This window comes from Delphinus delphis, chromosome 18 (genome assembly GCF_949987515.2).
Source record: "Delphinus delphis chromosome 18, mDelDel1.2, whole genome shotgun sequence".
NCBI lineage: Eukaryota > Metazoa > Chordata > Mammalia > Artiodactyla > Delphinidae > Delphinus > Delphinus delphis.
In genome coordinates this window covers 46,493,442-46,517,969 of record NC_082700.1, presented here as the reverse complement: position 1 = coordinate 46,517,969, position 24,528 = coordinate 46,493,442, and the positions used below count along the sequence as shown (strand labels likewise).

At 39.7% G+C, this 24,528-nt stretch overlaps 1 protein-coding gene across 1 annotated transcript; it reads right to left on the bottom strand.

Annotated features, from left to right (window-relative positions):
- Window positions 1-6,766: 6,766 nt before the first annotated feature.
- On the bottom strand, window positions 6,767-24,412 carry KLF5 (KLF transcription factor 5). The gene is made up of 4 exons (XM_059995627.1): window positions 23,845-24,412; window positions 20,596-21,469; window positions 19,542-19,601; window positions 6,767-8,581 (listed from the first exon to the last, which is right to left on the bottom strand). Exons 1-4 carry the CDS (start codon window positions 24,094-24,096, stop codon window positions 8,403-8,405), a joined length of 1,365 nt encoding a protein of 454 aa, XP_059851610.1. The 5' UTR covers window positions 24,097-24,412; the 3' UTR covers window positions 6,767-8,402.
- Window positions 24,413-24,528: the final 116 nt, after the last annotated feature.

The following is a 24,528-nucleotide window of genomic DNA, read 5'->3' as shown; positions in this document are numbered from 1 at the left end:
TAGTACCTCAATGCAAATTACTTTCAACCATTTTGTATAATAAAGAACCTCCAAATATTATTATACCTACCTCCTTCTAAACCTACACTTCTTCAGTTTTCTTTTGTCTTTTATGCAGACCTTCATGTGAGAAACTGAGCCTCCTCTCATCAAACTACCAAAGGTGGGCTCCATGCCAGGGGAGGGACAGAGTCAACCATTCAGAATTATCCAGCAGTTTCCAAAGGAACAATGGGGTACACATTTCATGCTTTCTTATGTGCTTACTGTCCCCCTTACCTCCCCTTCCTCCTTCTGGTCCTGTTAATTTTTATCAAATTAAAAGCTAAATTGTTTAAAAGTTAAATACTTCTACAAGGCTTTTTTTTTTTTTTTTTTTGGCGGTACGCGGCCCTCTCAGTTGTGGCCTCTCCCGTCGCGGAGCACAGGCTCCGGACACGCAGGCTCAGCGGCCACGCCTCACAGGTCCAACCGCTCTGTGGCATGTGGGATCTTCCTGGACCAGAGCACGAACCCGTGTCCCCTGCATCGGCAGGCGGACTCTCAACCACTGCACCACCAGGGAAGCCCTACAAGGCTTTTTTAATGAAAAATCAATAATCCCACCTTCCCTCCTTCTGCTATTACCCCATAGAGACACCCACATTCAACTATTTTAGCCCAGTACTCAATGTTCTCCTTCCTATTTCTACATAACACGTTTGCTTTATCATCTTCAGTTGCACAATTTTTTCTTTTACGTGAAATCAACAATTGTGTGTGTGTGTGTGTGTGTGTGTGTGTGTGTAAATTTCTGTTTGTTTGGCTTTCTATACACAGATCTCTAATTAAACCCCTCAAATTTTCACCAGATGTCTAAATCAGGGGTCAGCAAACATTTTCTATGAAAGAGATAGACAGTATATATTTTAGGTTTTCTGGTTCACATACAGTTTGCTACATTTTTTTTGATCCAACCCTTTAAAAATGTAAATAACCCTTTGTAGGGACTTCCCTGGTGGTCCAGTGCATAAGGTTCTGCGCTCCCAATGAAGGGGGCCCAGGTTTGATCCCTGGTCAGGGAACTAGATCCTGTATGCATGCTGCAACTAAGAGTCCACATGCTGCAATTAAGAAGCCGCATGCTGCAACTAAGAAGTCTGCATGACGCAACTAAGACCCGGCACAGCCAAAATAAATAATAATTTAAAAAAAAAAAGGAAGAAAGAAAACCTCTGTAGCTTACAGGCAGGAAAAAAATTAGGCCTTAGGTTAGATTTGGACTTCAGGCTGTGTTTTGTCAACCTCTGGCCTAAATCTCCTTGAAAGACTCTCAGATGTATCCAATATTCCATCCATTTCATATCTTGGAGAAGAATCTCCCAGAGATTTTTAATTGGTTCCAGTCTGGCCTGGTTACCTGTTCTCTCACCTTATCCAGAGGATCCCCTTCACTTCTCATCTGCACAGGGTCCCATGCACAGATAATTTTCAGTATTCCATATCTTTCTCTTTCTTTGTTTACTCCCTCATTTTGGTGAAGTGTAGACTTCAGCAGCTTTCTGAAAGGTAAAAGAGGAAAAAATTTGAGAACTTGCATGTCCAAAAAATATCTTACTCTTCCCTTGTACTTGACTGATAGTATGGCTGGTTATAAAATTCTAGATTAAAAATCATTTTTCTTCAGAATTCAAAAGGCATTTCTCCACTATCTTCTAGATTCCAATGTCACCGATGAAAAGCCTGAAGCATTTCAGCTTCTTTTATATATGACTTATTTTCTCTCTGGAAGTTTTAGGAACTTATTTTTGGTCCCAGGGTTTGAAAGTTCATACAGATGTGTATCTATTCACACTGGTGTGTTAGGACATCAAAGCCTTTTACTCTTGAAATTCATGTCTTTTGATTTTAAGGAATTTTCCTGAATTATTTTCTTAATGTCTCTCCCTACCCCCAGTTTTTCTAGTCTCTCTCTCTGGGACTTATTGTTAGATGATAGAACTCTACTTATCTTCTTTTAGACTGGAACTCTTTTTTGCATTTTTCTGTTTACTTTTGATTCTTTCATTTCTGCTCTCATATTTCAAATTTTAATTTTTTGCTCTGCATGTTCAGAGCATCCTGTTGGTTTCATAGTTGTGATATCTTTCTTATATCTCTGAGGCTATTAATAATAGTTTTGTGTTGTTTTTATATTTTACCTATCTCACATAGTTTTTTCTTCTCCAGGGTGCTCTTCTTTGTTTTCTCTCTTTCATGTTAAATCGTTTCCGCAGATATCTGGTAATTCTTGGTTGTTTATTAATATTTAATAGTGAGGGACCAAAAACTGGAAGCTCTGAGTATATGTGTGAGGCTAACCATCTGTGGGTTTCTCTGTGAGTGATCTGGCTGGGCCATATTATTGGGGAACTTGGGATTTTCAGTACATTTAGATCTTTCCTCTTGGGCTGGTCCATTCTGAAGAATTTTCCAGCCTCCTGCCTGGAGGATAAAGTCTTGGTTCCAGTATTCTGGGAACCAAATAAAGAAGAGAAGAGGAACTGGTTCAACAACCAACATGCACATTTATTTAATTCTCCTATTTTCTGTTTGGCACTCCTCCCCGCAACTGGGCCTGTAGTCTACTAATTTAGAGGCCCTCTTTGTCTTTACCCTCTCCAGAGAATAAGCAGATAAACCTCCATTCTTCTGCTGGGGAGGGGACTAGCTGTTTATGCCCTGTTCAGGGTGTTGATGATGGAGTGGGTGGCGGCTTGGGGGCAGTTGCGCGATTGGCAGGGGAGGGGGGAGGGGGGTGGACTAGGTAATTAACAACTTCTTAGACAAACTGTTAACAATTGCATTTTGGCTCTACTTTTAGAAGTCCTTGAGTCTACAAATTCCTGAGATCTTTTGGGATTTTCGTGGGGATCAGAATTAGGTTTGTTCCTAGTTTTCTCCACGACTACTTTCAGATTTAGCTTTTTCAGTTCTGCCCAGCTTGTTGCTCCTTCTATCTAGCTTTTCCCGGTTCCCACAAGCTTGTTGGTACTTCTATTTTCCTTTTCGCCTCATAGCTTTATGCCTTGAAGGGAAAAGGCTCTTCATTTTAGTGGGGCTTTAGGAGGCTGCAAAATTAGACGCATGTAATCTACCACTTTTTCCCTAGACGTCTGTATGAGCTTCTTAGTTTCCCACTCAATTCCTTTCATATATATCATCATTCAAATGTCTTTGGTTGCCAAATAGCATTAAGCTTTTACATTCATGTTCAAGAATATTACCATTTCTATATCCCCAAATGCTTTCATGGGGGTGGGAGGCACTGAGAGTGATAGGTGAAATAAAGATTGCTGGTTTACAAAGAAAAAGGGAAATTCTGAGTTTTCATGTAGCAAACTCTTCTAATCACACATAGCTCTCATGTGATTTATTATGCTTTTTTTTCTTAATAGTCATTGTAAAATAAGTATTAAATAATTGCCAGGTTTTGTCACCGATAACTCTGGTATGAGTAAAAAAAAAGGGGGGGTGGGGGGGTGGTCTCCTATTGATTAGTTTAAGACTGCAGTAAAGAATCTAACCAAAGATGGAATTTGGTTAACTTCAAAGTAGAGACCAGATTTAGTGATGGGGAATAAAGCCCTGTTTTGTTATGTTATGGCCCATGAGTTAATCCAAAGAGCTCTGGTGGGTTTAGTTGCAGATAGGAAAAGGAATCTAGCTAGATTTTAAAGAACATTTTTATGTAGGCAGGCCAAGTCATGCTTATCTAAGGATTCTCTAATTGGATGCCATGAAGTGATGCACTTAACACAAGCTGCAACGTAAGAATGAAACAACAAAATGAAGCAAAACAGAAAATAAGATAACTTGGGCAAGGAGTGGAAGGGAGAATAAAAAACTAACTGAAGATAGTTAAAACTCAGAGCATTACTAACTTAACATCAAATCACATCATTGTGTTCTGGCTAATTGGAAGCTGGTGTCATCAATTTTTGTCTAGACGGGGTAGCTTGTTTACCAAAAGACTGGTCAGACTATGTTTGACTGCAGATATTTATTTAATGGATATGCTAATGATCAGTAAATAAACTGCTTGCAGCTTTGAAAGTGTTAGGCACAATGGTGTAAAATAATTTTCCCTTTGAAAGTTCACTCACAATGTTTGAAAATTCACAAGGTATTATCTGCTTGCTCACCTTATAATCACAGTTTCAGTCACACACCTTATCAAGAATCCAGCACCAATGCTGTATCAACAGGGCAACATGAAGAGGAAATTTGGTGAACATCAGACGGATTCAACCCCTGCAGGGCTTAAGCCAATTCACACAGCACCGTAAAGTTATTTTTGACATCTGCTTTATCAATCAAAAAGAGCAGAAATACAAAGGCAATCTGAGAAGTGGTGTTTCTTCCAAGGAGCTGACAATCTGAGGAGGAAAAACATATATGATAGAAGTTGGAAAATATTCAAATGCTGAAGTGTCATAATGTCTCCAAATGCAAAAGAAGTTCCACTGAGGATCTGAACTGAGCTGTGGCAGACAAGGACGTGAACAGGTAGCTGGCAAGAGAGGAGAAAGGGCAGCCTACAAAAGGGAGGAAAGGAGAATAAAGAAAGGGAGACAGACTAGAAACAGCTGTGCTCTGTAATCTGGAGTAAAATGGTACTGAAGTGTTAGGGAGCTGAATACAATTAAGTGGCGGGAACCAAAGCAAGAGTGAAGGTTTCTACGCACAAGAAAACTTAATTCTTACAATTATCAGCTGAATACTGACCCACCTCTTATTTGTCATTAGACATAGAGTTGTCTTTGCTTCAGAAACCTGGTAGCCTCACTTTCTATCTCAATGTCTAGAAATAAATTTAAGGCAAAGAAATTATGTTTTTCACCCATGGAAAAATGAGGTTCTGCCTAGGGAACGGATGTGTGGTATTCTTGAGCTAGCTGTTACTTGAATGACAGGGAAGAATGAGGGGTCCAATAATGAGAGAGGCTGAATAAACTTACGATGCCAAATTATTAACTGCAATTTCACTTTATTTTCCCATCAGGGATTTTCCCACTTATTGAAAATATATAATAGTGATACTGATTCTTTTCCTTCACTCTAAACTTTAAACTTTCACTCTAACTTCTGCTCTAAACTTTATCTATTTTAATGTCTTTATTGGAGTATAATTGCTAGGGGCAGGACAGGAATAAAGATGCTCTAAACTTTAGATTTATCAAACTACTACTAAAAAGATAATACAGAGTTCCCGTATACCCCACCCCCAGTTTCCTCTATTCCATACTTTATTCAGATTGCCTCAGTTTTCCCCTAACGTCCTTTCTCTGTTCCAGAATCCTATTTCGTTTACATTACACTTGGTCACGTCTCCTTAGGCTTCTCCTGGCTGTGACAGCTTCTCACATTTTTGTTTCTCATAACCTGGAGTTTTGACTACTGGTTAGATATTTTGTATGATGTCCCTCAACAGGGATGTCCAATGTCTTTCTCACCATTAGACTGGGCTTATGTGTTTTTAGGAGGAAGACCACAAGGCAAAGTTCCATTTTCATAACATCAAACCAAGAGTATACACTATGAACATGACTTATGCTGTTGACGAGGACCTTGATCACCTGCTGAGGGTGTCTGGCAGGCTTCTCTAAGTGTAAAATGATCCTACCTCCCCTCCTGGCCATATTGTACTCTTTGGAATAAAGTCACTTCGTGCAACCTGCACTTAAAGTGAGCGGGGACTTATGTTCTATCTCTGAGGGTGGAGGATCTACAAAAACTGTTTGGAATTCTTCTGCAGACCTCTTTCCTATATTTTCACTCATTTATATTAGCATGGACTCACGGGTATTTTATACTTTGGGTTATAATCCAATCCTATTTTATATTGTTGCTCTGACATTCTAGCATCACTGTAGGAATTTTTTTTTTTAACATTTATTTAGGCTGTGCCGGGTCGTAGTTGCAGCATGTGGACTCTTAGTTGCAGCACGGGGGATCTCGTTCCCTGACCAGGGATCAAACCCAGGCCCCCTGCATTGGGAGCGCAGAGTCTTACCCACTGGACCACCAGAGAAGTCCTGGAATTTTTTTTTAATTGCTTACTTCTCATTGCTGTAAGATGCTCCAGGCACCCTTGTATGCTTCCTACCCTAGTCCCAGAATCAGCCATTTCTCCGAGGAGCAACTCTTGGCTCTTTTTATTGGAGATAGCATTAGAAACCAAGGTGTACTGTTGCTAGTGGTTAAAATCATCTCAGTGTTTTGTTTTTTTTTTTTTTTGGCCATACCGCTCGGTTTGCGGGATCTTAGTTTCCCAACCAGCGATCGAACCCAGGCCCCAACCGGGGCCTCTGCAGTGGAAGGGTGGAGTCCTAACCACTGGACCACCTGGAAATTCCCTTTCTCTTTTAAAAAGGAAAAAAAAGTTAAAACCCCAATTCTTGTTTTGTTTACCTCTGACAAAACTAGGCTATATACAAGTTAGCTCCACAGTGTCTTCAACTAATGATCTTGAAAAGGTAAAGTCAATATGTGTCTGTGTAATGACCAGAGAGGGGGCTAAAGAAATCAGCATTCATGAAGTATGCCTCCCTTTATACCTCCGATATTGTAAAAACAAATTCCTCTCTTTTGTCTTAAACAAAAGTAGATACTGGTTCAAAGTAGGAATTGTTTTCTTATTAACTGCCCACATAAAACAGACCCTTTTATATAGCTATGAGAAAGGAATTTGTTCATTGTTTTTGCTATGGTAGGGGAAGAAGGAAGGCACAACATGAATCTTTTAGGCACTTTTTATTTTCCAAAAAAATTTGTCATTTATATATATAAACATCTCATTCTCTCAAAAAATTCTACAACTATACAGCTGTTTGCTCCATTATTTGCATAGGAAATGACCACAATACAAAAATAAGAGGGAAAAAGAAGCAAAACAGCAACCAACTTATGCTTTCCATGTAGGTATGTTTCCACGTATAAACATTTTGAAGCCTCTTACAAAATATTTACACCGTTTGTCATCTATTTACACGTTTTTAAGAGCAACTTTTCTAACAAACAAAACTATAATTTATCAAGTTATGAAAATTTTCTAAAAAATTTACTATATTACCACAAAATAAATAAAGATAAACAATATTTTAAAAACAAAATTAAATTTTCATTTCAATTAAGACCGCTTTTGGCATTTTGCTTATTCATTCTGCCCTTTGGTTGACAGCATCAGTGTCACATTACTATTTTATATTGCATATGTGTAGCACTTACTTCCTTAAGTTTTCAACATGTCATTTATAATTAAAGGCAGACACTGAGTCAGTATTAACAATAGATTAACTAAACTGCACTGTAATTTAGGTAAAATTACTGTGTCTCACTGTATATTACATGCAAAGTCGACATAAACTGGCATTTAACCAACTGTACTGCACGAGCAAACATCTCGATATATGAAACCTGCATCATAAATTCCATGTTTCCATATACGAAAAACTACATCATAAACTCAACATTGCCATGTGAAAACTACGTAAGTCTGTCTTTTTAAAAAATGATACTGTTCAGCTTGTTGTAAGAGGTTTAATTTTTGAATATTGTTAACTGTCTTTTAGCTCGAGTTCACAATTCATACAAAATGTCGCTCATATTTAAAATAAACAATCTGATTTTAATCAGTGCATGAAATCTGCTTTTGAAGTTCATTTGAATGATTATTATCTCTTCCCCCTAGAGAAATGAATTTGGTAAGGTTTTAAAAGGTATCTTACCACAGGTTCTAACTGTCAATGTATTCATGGTTATTTTCAAAAGAATTATTTATGATTTTTCCCCAAAAGAATCTTAGAAAACATGTAATAAACCTATAAAGCTGATTTGCATATTTACAAAATTTCGAAGAGCAAATATAGGCAACTCATATTTAAAAAAAAAAAAAAAAAAGTTTGTTCAATGGCTATTTGGAATTGCCAGGTATGCTGCGCACCTCTAGAGAATTACCTAGTATTGAAAAAAACTCCTCTGATGTCAAGTAAAATCTTGACACACAATCCAGCCGACTTCCTGTGCCTGCCAACTGACTTGTTTACTAAACACTGTCACATTAAACGGTGGTGCTTTGGGAAGAACACTGCAAACACACCCTGCACGCCCAATCCGCACTGAGATGAGGCTGCCTGTCTGAGATGATTGGCATCTGCCTGGGTGAAGCCAGGTTACAGCAAGCATTCCAGATTCTGAAAAGGACCAAACACTTTGGTATTAATACAATGTATTCCCTGTTTTCTCAAATATACAAAATATACATTTCCAGTCTTTTGTTTTCGTTTTCATCTTTCTCTATATAATTAAGTTTGTAGTTTAGAATTTTGCCAAGCGAGCGGAGGAGCGGCGGCAGGCGATACGCGGGTGGCGGCAGCGGCAGCTCAGTTCTGGTGCCTCTTCATGTGCAGGGCCAGGTGGTCCGAGCGGGAGAAGCTGCGGTTGCACACGCCGCACTGGAAGGGCTTGGCCCCCGTGTGCTTGCGGTAGTGTCGGGTCAGCTCGTCCGAGCGCGCGAACCTCCAGTCGCAGCCTTCCCAGGTGCACTTGTACGGCTTCTCACCTGTGCCAAGGGACCAAGAGGAGGAGGTGAAGGGATGACTCGGAACACGGATACAGGCAGTACTGCCTGCTAAGGCGTTTCTCTCAAACTCATGCTCCAAGGAGGGAAGTGTGCGAATTCCTTGATGAACTAAAAACCCCTCGAGTCATCTAGCACAGAGAGTCACTGTTTTGCAGAAGAGCACTTAATTACAGAGAGAAAAAGTATTCTGTCCATCAATACTATAAACTTAATGGACCACAACTGAGATCCTTTACTTCAACAAAGTGGTCCTAAAAGTTTCTGAATTAGCCACACTGGAACGTCCAGCACGTAAGCCAGTTTGCTTGAACACATGGCTTTCCAACATGGACTACTGGGCACTGGCTCTTTGAAATTCACTCCAGTACACATACGTACACACCTTCCCATTTTTCAGACTGAAGCAAACCAAAGCTGGAAAAAGAGTAAAGTTGAATGGTGCTAAAGCTTTATGCATTTGCCATTTAATAATTCCTCAACCAGATCAGAAAGTCTGGTACCGATAACTTCACTTTGGTGAAGGGTCATGAAACAGCCACAACAATTCTAACATTTGCTGATAAATGCATTTAATTTTCCTCTGCAATGCATTGAGCCAAAAAGCAAAATTCACTTCATCAACGACGTGCCAAATGCATATTATATGCCAGGCACCGTCCTGAATGCTTAGGATAAAACAAAAATGCCTGACCTCATGGAGCTTGTATGTGTAACATAGAAAAGCCTCTAATTCAATCTTCCTGTTCTTTCACAGCTCTCTTCACTTAAATGGTGAATTGATATCTGAGCCGCTGCCCTATCCCTTGCAATCTGTATTTTTCTTAATGTTGTCTAAAGTTTGCTGGTTGCTAATCTTTCAAAACTACTCAGTATTGGCAGCCCAAAAGGATTCTGCCTATAGTGGCACCCAAAGAAACTCCCGGATGGTCTGGCAAAGGCCTTTGCTACCCTTCACTCCAGACCAGCTTCTGACTTCATGCAATTACCCTGCATCATTGCATATTTTTGATATACAAATAAAATTAATGTCACTTTTGGAAAAAAAAACTACTTGCTATTTATAAGGCAGTCGTAACTCCCAGTTTTAGAATTGATTAGTTCTATTTAATTAAGATCATGTATTCCTCTAAATAAATCCCCAAACCTAAGAACTTCTCACTGAGCATTCACTTGTAGTTCCTATATTTTTGCTTTATTTTGTTATGATTTTCCATGAGTTTGTTTAAGATGAGAGCTTGTGAAGTCAATCTGCACATTAAAGTACTGCTGGCTTACTGCTGAGTTTTATATGGATAGCATTTTAAAACTCTGAGTAGCCAAACTCCTAAATTCCTTAAAACGTTTTCTTCTGCAAGGGAAGAGGTGCTTTGAACACTGGTTACTCAGTACCACAATGAAATCCAACTACCTTTCTGCCTGATTTAGCAGGATCATATTCAGGAAGTTGTAAGATTACTCAACTGAGTCCAAATTTTAAAAGACATTGTTCACATCAACGAAGATTTCCACAGCTCGTGGTTAATGTATTTTTGCTGTCCTGATAACCACTCTTGACACCTGAACAAAATCCCATTAAGGACAAAGATGGAAGGGCCAGAGCAGCCCTCTGAATCTTGTACCAGTTACTTCCCAGGAGATTTCCTTTCAACTGCTGTGGTGTGCACCCCTTAGCCACCCTTTGCCTCTCCTCTCCTCTGCCTCTGAGCCAAGACACAGATATTTTTTGTGTTTTTAAGTCCCTTTTAGGTTCCTACTGCTCCATTTAAAAAAAATGCACACCTCAATACCTGAAATGTTTTTTCCCCCCTCAGAGTAAATTCAAAGAATTTAAGCTAATATACTTAAACCTTTTGAGTAACAAGAAATAAACCACTTTTCTTTCACTTATATTCACATGTAATCTGTTTAATACATAGAAACGTCTTAATGCCAGTTGTAAATGTAGCTATCACTCTTGTCGATGTAAATCAAACAGAAAAAATTAACCTTTTGCACACAAGTGTTTGTTTTTGTTCCCCGTGAAAAATAAATCACAAAAACAAACATGTTGGTTAAATACTTTACTGTCATTTAATGGGAAGAGAAAGTTATTTCTGATGTCTGAGGCAAGGAAAAAAATTCCTAAAGTGCCCCAAATTTAAAAGAAGTCATTCTAGTCTTTTGAATTGAATAATTAAATGGCAAGAGAACTGAATTTTCAAAGTTTATTTAAGAAACAAGGGACACTAGACTCTTTTTGTTCACTATTTTTACTGGCTAGGAAGCAATAAACTGCATCAGTATTTTTAAAAGTTTACTTTACTGATTGGTTGAAAAACGGTAGCCATGAAAATTCCTAAAACATTTGGGGTTTTGCTCTCAATTTATATGTATCTATAGATTATTCAGCCAAGAATACTACCACTGTCTGGACGTTAGTTATGGGGCCAGGGCTTCACCATAAAAGCAAGGACAACTATTCCCCACTTGAGGCAGTTTCTACGGGATTTGTTCAAGTGTCAACACGGCTCAAGTAAAACATTGTAGAGGAAACTGGTACCCAATTTTTGGCCAAATAGCAGATTCAGGCCTTTCTTCCTCAGCCAGAAACACTATGCATAGTACTTCTGGGAAACCAAACTAACTTCCTTTAAGTTATTTCAACAAGATAGAGCTTTCAAAAGTTTAATTGGATTTTTACAGAATCTCTTTCCAATACCACCAATTTAAAATATTTAGTTAAGCTCTTTCAACATCAACTGTATTTTTAAGTTCTCATGCTGTTAATGTGAAACTTTCCAAAGGCAAAAAGAAAAAAAAAGTGACAAATTTGTACAGCATGTAAAGCAAGCTTCAATTATCTCAAATAAAGTATGTACTTTCTCATTCTCTTTTAAAATTACTAGGACTATTTTACTAGAAATCCCTGATCTTTTAAAAAATTGTTAAGTTACACATACATATGGGTCCATACTGATTAAGTCAATTAATGTTAAGCAAAAACATTACCAGTAGAAGAAGGGAGTAGGCAGAAGCAGACACTGAGCACATACTCCCAACTCAGGTACTTGTATCTCATTTATCCTCACAACACCTCCAGGAGTCAGAAGCAAAATGATGAGCTCCACGTTCAGAAGCCTGGCCTGCCACTTTTCCTCAATGTCCTGCCTACATCCTCCATTAGCAAACACTAATACACGCTCTATATGAATGACTTAAGCAACACAAAGATATTGTTCACCTCTATTTAAAGATTCTGAAGCCACTTGTGAAGCTCAGTTAATGACTAGCTTAATGGACTGAGAGCAGGCCTGAAATCACAGACGGTCTGAAGCACAGGACACACTCCGACTGAGCCATCCCTGGCTGGGCGGAGACCTGCTTTTCAGGACCTGTGGAGTCCTGAGAGCTGTTCTATGCTGGGACTGACAATCCCCAAATATCACCTAATGACGGCTCTCTTTTACCCCAGGCTAAAGGAACTTCAGTGGGTTAGCAGAACATGTCTGTAAAGTATTTGAAAAGTCTTTAGCGATGTTTTTTCTTCTGCTGAATAGATTAAGAAATGACTTTTGAATCTACCACAATAGAATGGGAAAAGTTTCTCTGCTCTGCTGAACATACTCAATAGACTCACACCAAGGCCTTTCCCTAGAATGTTCTACACAGATTCTTCTAACAAAAGAAAAATATCACAGATGGCAATATTTATCTTACAATAGTTATTTTAGGTAACGTTTTTGTTACAGCAAATTTGTGTACCTGGTTTCCTTCCTGATGGCTAAAAAATAAATCCAATCAATTACGTTTGACAGAGGCCCAAAATCATCAAAATTCAAGTCAATGTTTAGTAAAGGAGAGTATAACCTGTACTGATGAGTGTAACCTGTACCAAGCGACTTGCAAAACACAACGAATAAGACTTGGTCTCTGGCCTCAAAGAGCTTAACATCCATATTCTATTCTGACTGTTAAAGTGGAATAAAATTATTTCAATAGTCAATACTTAAGCTTAATTCTTAGAATTTGAGTCCTTGATGCTCAAATTGGGCTCTTATTTCAGGAGGAAAATATTTTCATGCAATTCAAGAATAATTAGATCTTTCCCATCATTAGCGACTTAAGGAATTTAGAGCTGAAACAGTATACATTCTAATAAAAGGATAAAAAAAAAGAAGCTTTAATCCAAGATTAAATAAACTCATAGGGAAATGTTAGGTATCTTAAAAAACAGATAAAGCAAGATGATTTGGGCTCATTAATTCATATTTCTATATATCTATGTCAGTAATTTTCCATTAAAAATCTTTTTATTAAAGGTCATTGCAGAACATCTCCTACACCTGGCAACAGAAGGGTAGGCAGTTCATTTCAAAGATCTGTATTGCCAGTATTTGCAAAATGCACCTAATGTTTACTAGATATAGTATCCCTGTCAATAACGTACTCACTTTAAGGAGGCTAATTAAAAGGATATATTAAGAAATTCCCTTCTTTCTCCCTGTGTACCTTTAAAATCGGACTCACCTGATTCCTTCTAGAAAACCTCTGAACAGTCCAAGAGAAATCATTCCACTTCTCTATATCCCCATCATCACTTAAATGTGATTTAAATGACTGATTTACACTGGCACAGATATTGCTGAATGAAGGCTTCAAATAGCTGTATTTTGCCTCCTTAACTAGCCATGAAAGTTCCTCAAAGGCAGAGACTGTCTTCTATTGCCTCACTTCTCCTCATGCACCTTTGGTTAATCACGTTTGGCCCAAGGCTGACCAACTTGGGAATTTTCATTCACGAAAAGGAGGGAAGGTATAAGAGACAGGGAAGCATCTAGTGTGAGGCCACCATATTGTGTCTTTTTTTTCTATGAACCCACCGGTAGCAGGGCTTTGCCTGGTTCTGTTTTGCTGAGGACCACTGAGTGTAATCTGATTAAAGGTACATTTAGGCGAGAACCGTACTTTTTAGCCTCTTCCGAAGGACATGTTCAGAATCAGTTGATTATCCATCCTGAAGTTGTCCAAGGATAAATCAACTATGTAAATGAGCTTTCTTTTCCAGAACTGGACTGGATTTGGTGAAAACCAAGCAGTTGTGGAGCCCCTAGTGCTGGCCAAAGGCAGCCAGGGAACTGCTACACCTGAAGGGGACAGGGGTGGGTGTGATATCCTGGGTGACAGGATATCTCTACCCCAGCAGGACCAATCTCTAGGCACCTAAGCTCCTCTCTGCTACTTCTCCTAGGGGTTCTGGACAAAAACATCCTCTATCATTGATAGTGTTAATGAAATACCAATTCCTGAGTCTCCTGACAAAAAGACAACATTCAGATTCACCTTCTTGTAATAAGAGCCCAAACCAAATTTTTTTTTAAAAAAAGCAAAGTCTTGGTGAAATATTTTACCTTCTCCTTTTTAACCAAACCAGAAAAATTCTGTTTTCATTTTTCTAGCACTGAATGAGTACTAGATATCCTTTCCTTTAATTTGCACTTAACGTGGTTACCTTGACCTGCAGATTCTTCCCAACTCTTAAAGGTTTATATTTATAAAGTAGTCAAAAGTATTTTCTTTTGCCCCGATGTTTTTTTATGAAAGCTACCTATGGTGTACTTCTAAAACAGTAACTCACCCTTAATCAGAGTTGTTAAAGATCCTTGAATATAAATAATACAGGCTGACAGAATACAGAGACAGTAAGTGTCTCTGCTACAGAGACACTTACTGAAGTAGGACATTACTTTGTTTCTAATCTTTCACTTGAAAAGACGTAGCTCATCAAGTCAACAACTATTACTTTCTATAGAGCTAAAAATATCTGCCAAAGTAAAAACCTTTGGTGATTAAACCATTACTTAAAAAAAAAACTACATTCTCACTACCTTCACAAGCTAACTGTTTCTGTCTCAACTTCAGCAATTCTATTTAATCCATCTATGAACCACCTTCTCCCACTAATTTATAAAAACAGAAGAAGAGATTCTCTTTGGATCCTCCACAAGATCAGTCAAAAACATTTACTTAATCAAATTATACTTAACCTTCCATAAGCTTTATCATCTCAAAATAACGTTTAATCAATTTCCTATGTAAATGTTTTTCGGATGAAAGAACAAGTCCCAAAAGCAAAGTTTAATCTTCCCAGTGAGTCATTAAAAAGAAATTGTTTCTAAGTTTTCACGCTCATAAATACCTTTCCAGGGGTCTGAACCAGAGAATCTCTTTAAGCCACTATTTTTTTTGTTTACATTAACTTGAAATTGTCAATATAGAAAATAAATTTCAAAGCTGCAAACAAAAATAATTTAAGAATGTTTAACTAGTAACATATAACACAGGCTAAATGTGATACTTTTTCCTGCATAGTTTTCAAATATAGACTCAAAAAAATCACTGAGCACTAAATAATTTCATGCTGCAAAACTTCTTCGCCTCTACAGATAACACAGGTTACACATTTAACCAATATTGATCTCTAGATCCAAACTGCATGATCTCCACTAAGGCCATATGTACAATCATAGGCTGATTTTAGCTCTAAATCATCTTTGAAGGAAATGAAGTCCTTCCTATATTTTTTAAGTGTTTTACCACTTCCCACAGTTCCACAAAAGGAGTAACTCATGCTCAGAACATTATGAATGTTTTCTATTTGTGGGGAAGTGTTACAAATCAAAATACCTTTATTATCAACACGGTCAGTATTTTAAAATAAAAATCCATACTTACTATATTTAATGGATAATAAGTGTAGAGCAAGGAACTAGACAGGAATTTATATCTAAGGATTTTTTAGTACCCAAACTGAAACTAAAATCAATGCTTAGCAATAAATCTCTAGCAGAGATTCTGTATTTTAAAGTATACATGGTAACATCTTAATATAAATGTCATTAGAAAAGAAAGTGTTCTACAGAGCAAGTAAGGCAGAACGTAGGAATTTAGTCTCTTTACAAGTAGGCTTGGGCTCAAAATCTTTGCAAGGCTTACTGTGAAATTCTTTCTTAAACAAGGAATCCCAAATACGGCTCACTGTGAGATTCTAACAGGATAGTGCTTCACCCACAGTCCATTTTGTGTTGTTATGTTATTTATGTTTCCATTTTCTTCTGTGGGGTGTTTCCAATGGTCCTTTTCTTGTCAACCCATGGCAGGGCGTTCTGGGGTCATTTAGTCCCCACGTGGCAGCCCGTGCAGAGTCTGGGTCTAAGGGATACTGGAGCCCAGTGCGTGTGCTGCTCAGATTCTGCACAGATGCTCGTTTTCTGCCCGGCTCCAGACAGCTGACAAAGGACCTTAAAATGTTACCATACCCGCTTTTCCCAACTGCTTTAGTATATACTCTAGGGTTAAGTGTACAGCCATACATGTGACTAAAACTACTCAGATTTCAAACATCTGTATTCAGAGTTCACTATTTACTTCTTCAGAACTCTTTCTTTGGAAAGTAAGTACTTTTTACTAATGTGTAAACACAATTTTCAAAGAAATTTCCACACTCATGAAACCAGTATCAGATGATGAGAAATGTTTTCAATTTCTTGCAAATTTTTCTTTGTTATATATAGTCTTAACTTTTTCCTATATTTTGGCCCCAAGCCTGTGCTCAGAAGTTTTTAAAATCTTCACTACGAAATTAAAGACAGTAAGATGTATGAGCAGAAACAACTATACTGCTGGTTGCAGCAGAATATTCTTTTTGATTTATGAATCAGTTTAACAGTCACCTTGATTTGTAAGGGCAGAATGGTATGTGAATCTCTTTTTTAAAAAGGTGCTTGGGAGCAGCTTTCAAATGATGGCAATGGGTAAAGCCCCTTGTACACATCATGAGGCTTACACAAATTTCAGTAGAATGTTCAAATTTAAATGGTGTTAAGAGTGCAAATAATTTTATTTGGAAATATACACTTCTTGACACTGTTGCCTAGAAGCAGCCATAATTATTTCTAACCAGAGGCATGACATGTATATACACACACTACAAATAACACACAAACACCCCTACACACGTTTAAGGGTACCCGTATAGGCTTACAAGTATGGTACCACATGTATATAAAGATGTAGCATGTTTTTAAGTGAAATAGTTTTTTCCCTAGAAAAGAGGAAACATCCGTTTCAGGTATTCTGTCTACCCATATATAGAACTTTTTATTATTTGCATATTCTTTCTGAATAAAGAAATCGAAGTGTATAAACTTAGAAAAACTTGAATGCTATGAGACTTCTGGTTCAAGAAACTGATAATTTTCTACTCTTTCATCCCAAATATTTTTAAAAAAGGTCTTGTTTTGGAAGGACTATTTCCTTAGGTTCAATTTTTAAGTCAAGAAGCATTTGCAATCTAAAAATCCAGAATATGCAATTAAATAGAACTCAGGCATAGGCTGTTTTAATTGCTTAAATCGTTTTTAAAACATAAGGTAACTTGACATTTTAAAGCAATCACAATTATATTCCAAAGAAATCCTAGGGTCCTTCACATTCTGCCTGCCAAATGGCAATCATTTCAAAAGTCATTTTTTATTTTTGATATCAAAAACAAGATCGACCTTCCCATATAAATTGTTTTTAAAGTCCCCTAACAAATTGTCAGGGGAGGTGGGAAGGGGGTGGGCGGGAGAGAGAAAGAAAACAAAAATCTAATACATGAGAGCAGTTACTTAGAAATACCTGGGCCTTTAAAGGAAGAAGAAGAAAAAAAAAGACTTTGCTGGCTTCAGATACATTCATTAAAAAACAACAGGCAGGGAGGGGAGGATGCAATGAGAGAGCACAGGTAATTTTCAAAGGCATTGTCTAGAAACTAGAAATGAGGAGAAAACAACCTCAATGCTCTATGATTACCCAAGAACGGGTTTAGCCAGATGAACAAGTCTGCTACAAACCCTCCCCAAGGCATCTGAAAGGCTATCAAACAAAACTTTATTAAACTGGATTACAGGGTCTCACTCATCAGATGTCGATGGCCACACATTTATGATCTGGTGAAAAAGTCGATGCATGGGACCCAAACTAGGCCTACATCTTCTTTTTAGTTGTTTTTTGTTTTTTTTTTAAGTACGAGCATTGTTAAGACAACCCACTATTAAATTTCTCTGCCAGCAGGTCAAGTTCCAGACTCCTAGGTATAAGCATTCAGAGCACTAAACCCTGACAGGGGTTGCAAGGCCACTTAGATATGCTCTGACTACATCCCTGCAATAAGCAGTTGATTACATCGTTATATAGTATCGCCCTCCTCTTTTATTAGGAGACTTTAACCTCAGGAGAAACGTGTTCTCTCCTTTCTATCTCCTGTTTCAAGGACTTTCAAAGGAAAATAAAACAATCGTTCAGAAGTTTTGAAGTTATTTCCTCTTCTCCTTAATCAAAATTCAAGTAAAAACCCATTTTCAATGTTTCCTTAATATATAACACATAAAGGATAGTTTAGTATTTCTATAGGGAATGTTTTCATGGCCTTGTCATATGTATTCTGAAAACTTCAGGTTGAGTTTATATGCTTAATGGCTGTTTGTTTAACTATAAATATAACTTCTACTTTGGGCTGCTGAGGTAGGATCTTTCCTTTTACATAATCAATCTGTCTCTATCTAAAAACTTTGGGCCGGATTAACCCATTGGTTTCACTGATAAATACATGAGATGTCTTTTCTTTAAAAGCAATTGCTCAGAAAGCCCTGGAACCTACCACGTTGTTGCCAACACTATTCAGGTTTGAAGAAGTAGTGTTTATCATTGCGATATCAAGTAATACTTCCTAACGTGCATACAAAATGTCTGCAGCCATATTCCTCTTAGAGCTCGATCTCAGCACTGACCTTTGTTCAAAGGCTTTTACTTTTTAATGCAGCAGTTAAGAGATAACTGTTTCATTTATCAAAACTCAATTTCCATAGTAACATCCAGCCTGGGGAGATTCAAGTCCTCAGACTAATCCAACAACCCATTCAAAGGAACTGTTGAATACTTTGGTTTCCATAGCAATGATGGAATAAAACATTTTGCTAGGTCATTGCTTTTCTTAGCAAACTTATTCTCTGAACTTTAGGTTAAAGCTGCATTTACTGAGAGAAAAAAAACAAAACATCACTTTGTATAGGTTCCTCCCTTTAGAGCTATCCTTTTAAGAAAATCACGAACAGTAACCACCTATATATTTGCAAATACTTTGGGTACTTGGAGGCTTTTACAGCTTGCCACCTCGTTTCGTCCTCAAATGAGTTCTGATGTAAAGTTTTAAAATGAAAAAGCATTTTTAAATGATTGCATAGATCTGACAAGATATGTATTCACAAAATTATAGGGGCTAAACATGTTAAACACGGATGAGATATAAGCTAGAATAAAGATAAAGTCTCTCCGATGTATAAAATACGGGCTGGGGTAGGATGTAGAGTAACTTTTAAACCATGACCCCAGTTTTGCCTGATTTTAATACTCTGCAATTTCGACCCTACCTTTCACCAAGCATGGAAAACATGCTAAACGCAGATATTTTAGGTTAAGGTGAAACTAAAGATAATGTATTCAGCAGTTATGCTTTACATGCTAAATAGAAAAGGTTTTAGTGTTTGATATAGTTTTATAGAAGCCAACTGATTTGCTGCGGAGGGAGAAAATGAGTTACATTTTTTCCTTCAAGATAGGAATAGCAGTGCCATTAAAGTTTTAAAATCCATTAGTAAACTTCGTTGTTTATGTTTGCGAGCAATTAATTCTACGTGAGGTGACAGGGCAAGGCCTTAGTGAGGGAACGTCAGCCTTCCTGGAACCAAACTTTTTCACTGAACTGAATTTTGAGCCAGGCCAGTGCTGAAAAGGTAGGCCATTAAAAAAGTAAAAGTTGAAAGAAGAAAGAAGAGATCAAACCACGTGTTGGCTTTTAAAGGATGAATACCACTTAACACTGTTTACAAAACTCACAGAATTAACAAGAAAATTAACATACCAGTATGAGTCCTCAGATGAGCTTTTAAATGAGAAGATTTTGTATAAACTTTTGTGCAGCCTAAAATAAAGGAGAAGAACAGCGTGTCATTCTGGAGATCCTTTTGCAATCTTTACATTTGATGACTCGGTGTTTAAAATCTGGCTTTAAAGAAGAAATCTCTCACACAAGGAGGTATTTGAAACTTCAATTTTAAGAGATGTCTTAAAGCATACTCCCCTACTACCTGATTAAAGGTATAATGTGATTTGCTTTATGTATCACTTTAGCAGAAAGAGAGCAGGCAATCAAGCCAAGCCACAAATGGGAAATGTGTGCGTATACCAGTAGGTGCTTTATACTAACTAGTAACACATACTTCAGTGATTTAAAAAATTTTAATGGCTCTAGAGCTGACAATGTTAAACCATTATCCAAGATGACTCAATTTTCTGTACTCCCACATTTCTTGTTTTTTCGTTTAGTATGTCATGCCATATCATGTATAATAAATTAAACCCTGTATTAATCATAAACTAGCTTATGCCAGCAACTTATAGATATATTCATAACCATCATCAGTTTATATTTTGGGCCACGTATCTCATTCAAGAATGAGCGTATGTTCACATGCTATCAGAACCAACCTTGAAATCTATTCTGTAGATAGTTCTGTCTTGTAGCAACCTACTCTTCATTCCCACCCCTTATTTTCCCCTACCTTACTTAAGTAATCCCTTTTCAGAGAACTTAATGTAGAATTAACAACTCCAATTTAGATTGCTACAGTAAACAAAGAAAATGTAGCAAGACTCTAAGGTATATAATATTAAAGAGAAAAAAGTCCAAAGTAATCTTTTTTTCCAAATATTCCAGACTTTTTAACACATCACATAAACACTAGGTAACTAAATGGTTACAAACTTGGGTAAGGCACAGAGACTGGGATGTGACAAGAACAGAGTAGGTGAATTTTTTTTTTTTATTGTCAAGCACTACTCTCCCGTGTAAAAAGGCACACACAAACACACACTAAATACACATATCGATGCTTCAACCAGGTAGGATCACATACCCGGATAATCGCAGTAGTGGATGCGTCGTTTCTCCAAATCGGGGTTACTCCTTCTATTGTATCTGACAGGCTGGATGTTTTGCGAAGTAACTGGCAGGGTGGCAGGTAAATTTGGATTATGAATTGCCAGTTTAGAAGCAATTGTAGCAGCATAGGATGGAGGTGGGGTTAAATTCTGGAGCATCTCTGCTTGTCTATCTGGACTTCCAGGCTCTGAGCTTGGTGGTGACGGGGGGAAGTAAGTGGCCTGCTGGGAAAGAAACTGACTTGGCATGGGGTATGTGCAAGGGGGCATGCTCTGGAATTGCTTCATGGCAGTCTGCGGGACGGCAGAGGTGTGAGTGTTAAGACCCGCCATGGCGGCCGACACTGAAACATTAAGACTGTCCATCACTGCTGTCTGGTTTGTAGAACTGGGCATATCTAGATCCGGTGTATTCAGGAGCTGGTACAGGTGGCCCTGCTGGGGAGGGACAGAAAGATGAAGGTCTGGTGTAGGAAGTTCTTGTTTGATGAAAATATTGTTCACCTCTGGAGCTGCGGTCTGGTGGGAGCTGAATATACTGGTGAACTCAGGGAGGGCCTGGGTCGGGGCCGGAGGAGGGGCTGTCGTTTCACTCTGGTGGCTGAAAATGGTAACAGGTTCTGTCTTGATGTGTGTTACGCACGGTCTCTGGGATTTGTAGAGGCCAGTTCTCAGGTGAGTGATGTCGGGGAGGAAGACGTTCATGTTGATACTGTAAGGTAACCCTTCACTGTCAGTGAAGAACTGGTCTACGACTGAGGCACTGTCTCGTCTATACTTTTTATGCTCTGGAATTATAGAAACTGGAGGAAGTTGAGGTGTCAGATACTTCTCCATTTCACATCTTGTCTAAAAAAGAAGAGATACAAACATGTATAATCCACCCAATTCATCATCTCAGGAAGGACAAACTGTGCTTACTAAAAATTCCCCCCAACAATCCTTATGAAAAGTACTAAGGCAAACTCCTAAGTGTTGCTTATAAACATATCTGGTTTATTTGTCAATTGTGTAACAAAATGGTTCACAAAAACTTACGAAACTGTGTTTAACAAGTATTTGGTAAAATAGCCCCCAATCAACCCCAGATAAAAAGTGAAAGAGACAAACCAAGAAGAAAAAGGAAGCAAACAGAAAAAATATTCCTTTCTGATGCAATAATAAAATATACTTTATCATCACTCACGTACAAGCAGGGTTCCCTGCCCCATTACATTTAAGTTTGCAGCTGAAATACATTAGTGTAATATGGCCAAATTACCTTGATTCTGTTTATGTCATACAGGTAAATTCAGTGTTTAAAACAGAAAGAAAAAAAAAAACCCAGCAAACCTTAACCATAATATTGAAACATTTCTCTCTCTCTCTCCTTTTTTTTTTTTTTTTTGCTTGGGTAGATATTGCTAAAATATTTAATATAAAACATATTCCTTGGCTATTTCAGTGCCTTTTCCATTTTATAGTTCAGTGGAAACTTAAATACAATGTCTTGAGCAAAACATAGTATCCACTGAAAAGAACAAACCAACTTCACCCTTCACCATTTGATCTAAACGTTGATTTTAATCAGCAGATTCTGTAATTGGTTAATATGATAATGAAATGTTCCTATTCATATCCCTATCTAAAACAGATCTTTAATTACCTAGGGGAAGACCATTCCCTTGGTAGAGTGGTGCTAAGGGGCCCGTGGGTGGGGATAGGCTGCCTGTCGCCAGCACAGTCATCAGCCAAAGATTTATCGTGTGCTCCTCAGTGGGCCAATGCTACATTCCCCCTCACTCTGTAAAAAGCTCAACCTTATCCTCTTGTGTCTTCTAAGCAGCAAACTGACAAATAACCAAATCATTTTAAAATGGTGATTTTTTTTTTTTTTAGGACACAACCCAGCTTGTAACTGGTCTCCTCCGTCTTTTCCAGCTATCGTTTTTCCTGGTATAACATAAACTTCTACAATTTTTTACACTGAAAGGAAATTTCAACAAAAAAAAACCCCACAAACACACACAAAACACCCCAAACTAGATGCTCATAGAACGATCAACCACGGTATCCTAACCAGTGAATAATACAGTCATTTTCTGCTACTACTTAATTTCAAGTGTTTCAAATCAGACCCCGAATCATTCGGTGTGGATACAGACCGTGTCTCCCGCATAGACACGATTTAAAAATAAAAATTAACGCTCTGGTCTTGTGAGTCACTTCTCTGACAAATGCCACTGCCCTTTCACAGCACTGCGACACTCGCAGACCTCCCGGAGCAGAAGCTGGGTAGCAAATACACAGTGTACCAAGGGGCTATTAAATGAGGCGTCTTGAAATAAACCGAACTAAACCCTTTCGTGCACTTCACTCCCATGGTGGTTAGTGGTTTCTGATTTTAGCTCTTCCAGCTGTTTGCATGTGGGTATGCTTCCAATTTTTTTTTTTTTTTTCCTTGGGACAGGCTAAAAGTCCCGGGAAGTTTTTTCTGGGCTATATGACTCCCTGCGTGGGCGAAAGAAACAGGCGGTTGCTCTAATTCGGCTGCCGGGCAAGTGTAAAAGCCAACTGCCAGCTTTCATCGAGGCTCCAAGAGGAAATTTACACGCACATGAAGAAACCAACAACCCCCGGTCTTTCTTTGTCTTTCTTTTTAAGGAAAAATAAGCGCTCCAACACCACCTTAGCTTTCCCAACTCCCGTTTCCCAAAGGCAGCCCTACGATAGCGTCTAAAGCAGGTTGCACCAAGGGATATGAAACTAGCACCCCCGAGGGGCCTCCCTACAGCACCCTGATTTGCGTTTCCACTGAACCCGGGACGGCGTGGGACGGGGGTGGGTAGGGGGAGAGTCCAAGGCCGGGGCAGCGGCAGGAGGCGGGATTAAGAGGACACGCGGAATCGAAGCGAAGTAGGGCGTGAGGTACGAGGTTTCATCCCCCGAGTGGAAGAAAAACAACTAAGGTGCGTGTGAGCACCAGTTCCCTCCTTACCCTTTCCCGGACAGAGCCGCCAGGGCGGATTCCCCTTGGACCCTCCCCTTCAGGTACCCCCACCTTCTCCCGGCGAAAAGCGAGTGCCCGGCCAGGAGGGCAGGGCGGGGCTGCCCCCCAGACCCGGGCCGCGGTGCGCCCCGACGCGCGCCCCAGCCTGGAGCGGCCCCTGTCGCCCGCGCGTCGCAGCGGCGGGACACGCCCGAGTCCCGGGAGGGAGGCGGAGGGAGGGAGCAGCTCTTCCTACCTGGACCAGCTCCTCGGCTGGCAGTCTCGGGCCGGCGGCGGGCGGCGGCGCCGGCTGTGGCGGCGCGGGCTGCGCCTGCGGGTGGTGATGCGAATGCTTCAGCTCGTCGCCGGGGAAGAGCGCCGCGTCGCGGGCCGGGTTCGCTGCGCCCAGCACGGGCTTGAGCTGAGCGAACACGGGCTCGTCCTGCGGGGGCGGCGGCTGGGGCATAGGTCCCAGGCGGGCGCTCATGGTCAGCACCCGCGTAGCCATGGGAACTCGGGGGTCGGCTCCGGGCGCGGGGTGCGGGTTGAGCGAGCTTCCCACGTCGCCCACGCTGACTCGGGCCGGCGAGCTCGGCGCGGGGCGGCGGGCGGAGGAGGGTAGGCTCCGGGTGGACCCTTCAACTCACACCAGGCGCGGTTTTTGAAGGCGCGCACGAAAACCCAAACTCTTCCGCTCCGCCTCGCGTGAACGCCGATGTCCTCCCGGCGACCACTTTCTCCCGCCCCGCCCCGCCACGCTCCCTCGCTCCCCCGGAGCCCGCTCCCGCCACGGCCGGTGTCCCCGAGCGAGCTGCTAGCGCGCGTACCTGCCCCGCGACTACTGACACTTGACGCCCGCCTCTATTTTACCCAACTCTTGGGGGGCGGGGCCCAGCGGCGAGACTGGCAGCGCTCCGGCGAATCCCGAGGCCCCGAGGCC

Bases quoted from the DNA above. Each gene is read 5' to 3' on its own strand.
- KLF5 (XM_059995627.1), bottom strand. From the start codon at position 24,096: ATGGCTACGCGGGTGCTGACCATGAGCGCCCGCCTGGGACCTATGCCC. The intron at 21,470-23,844 runs GTAGGAAGAGCT...CTTCTTTTTTAG, and splicing joins CAGCCGAGGAGCTGGTCCAG to ACAAGATGTGAAATGGAGAA. The intron at 19,602-20,595 runs GTATGTGATCCT...CCTTTATTTTAG, and splicing joins CCACTACTGCGATTATCCGG to GCTGCACAAAAGTTTATACA.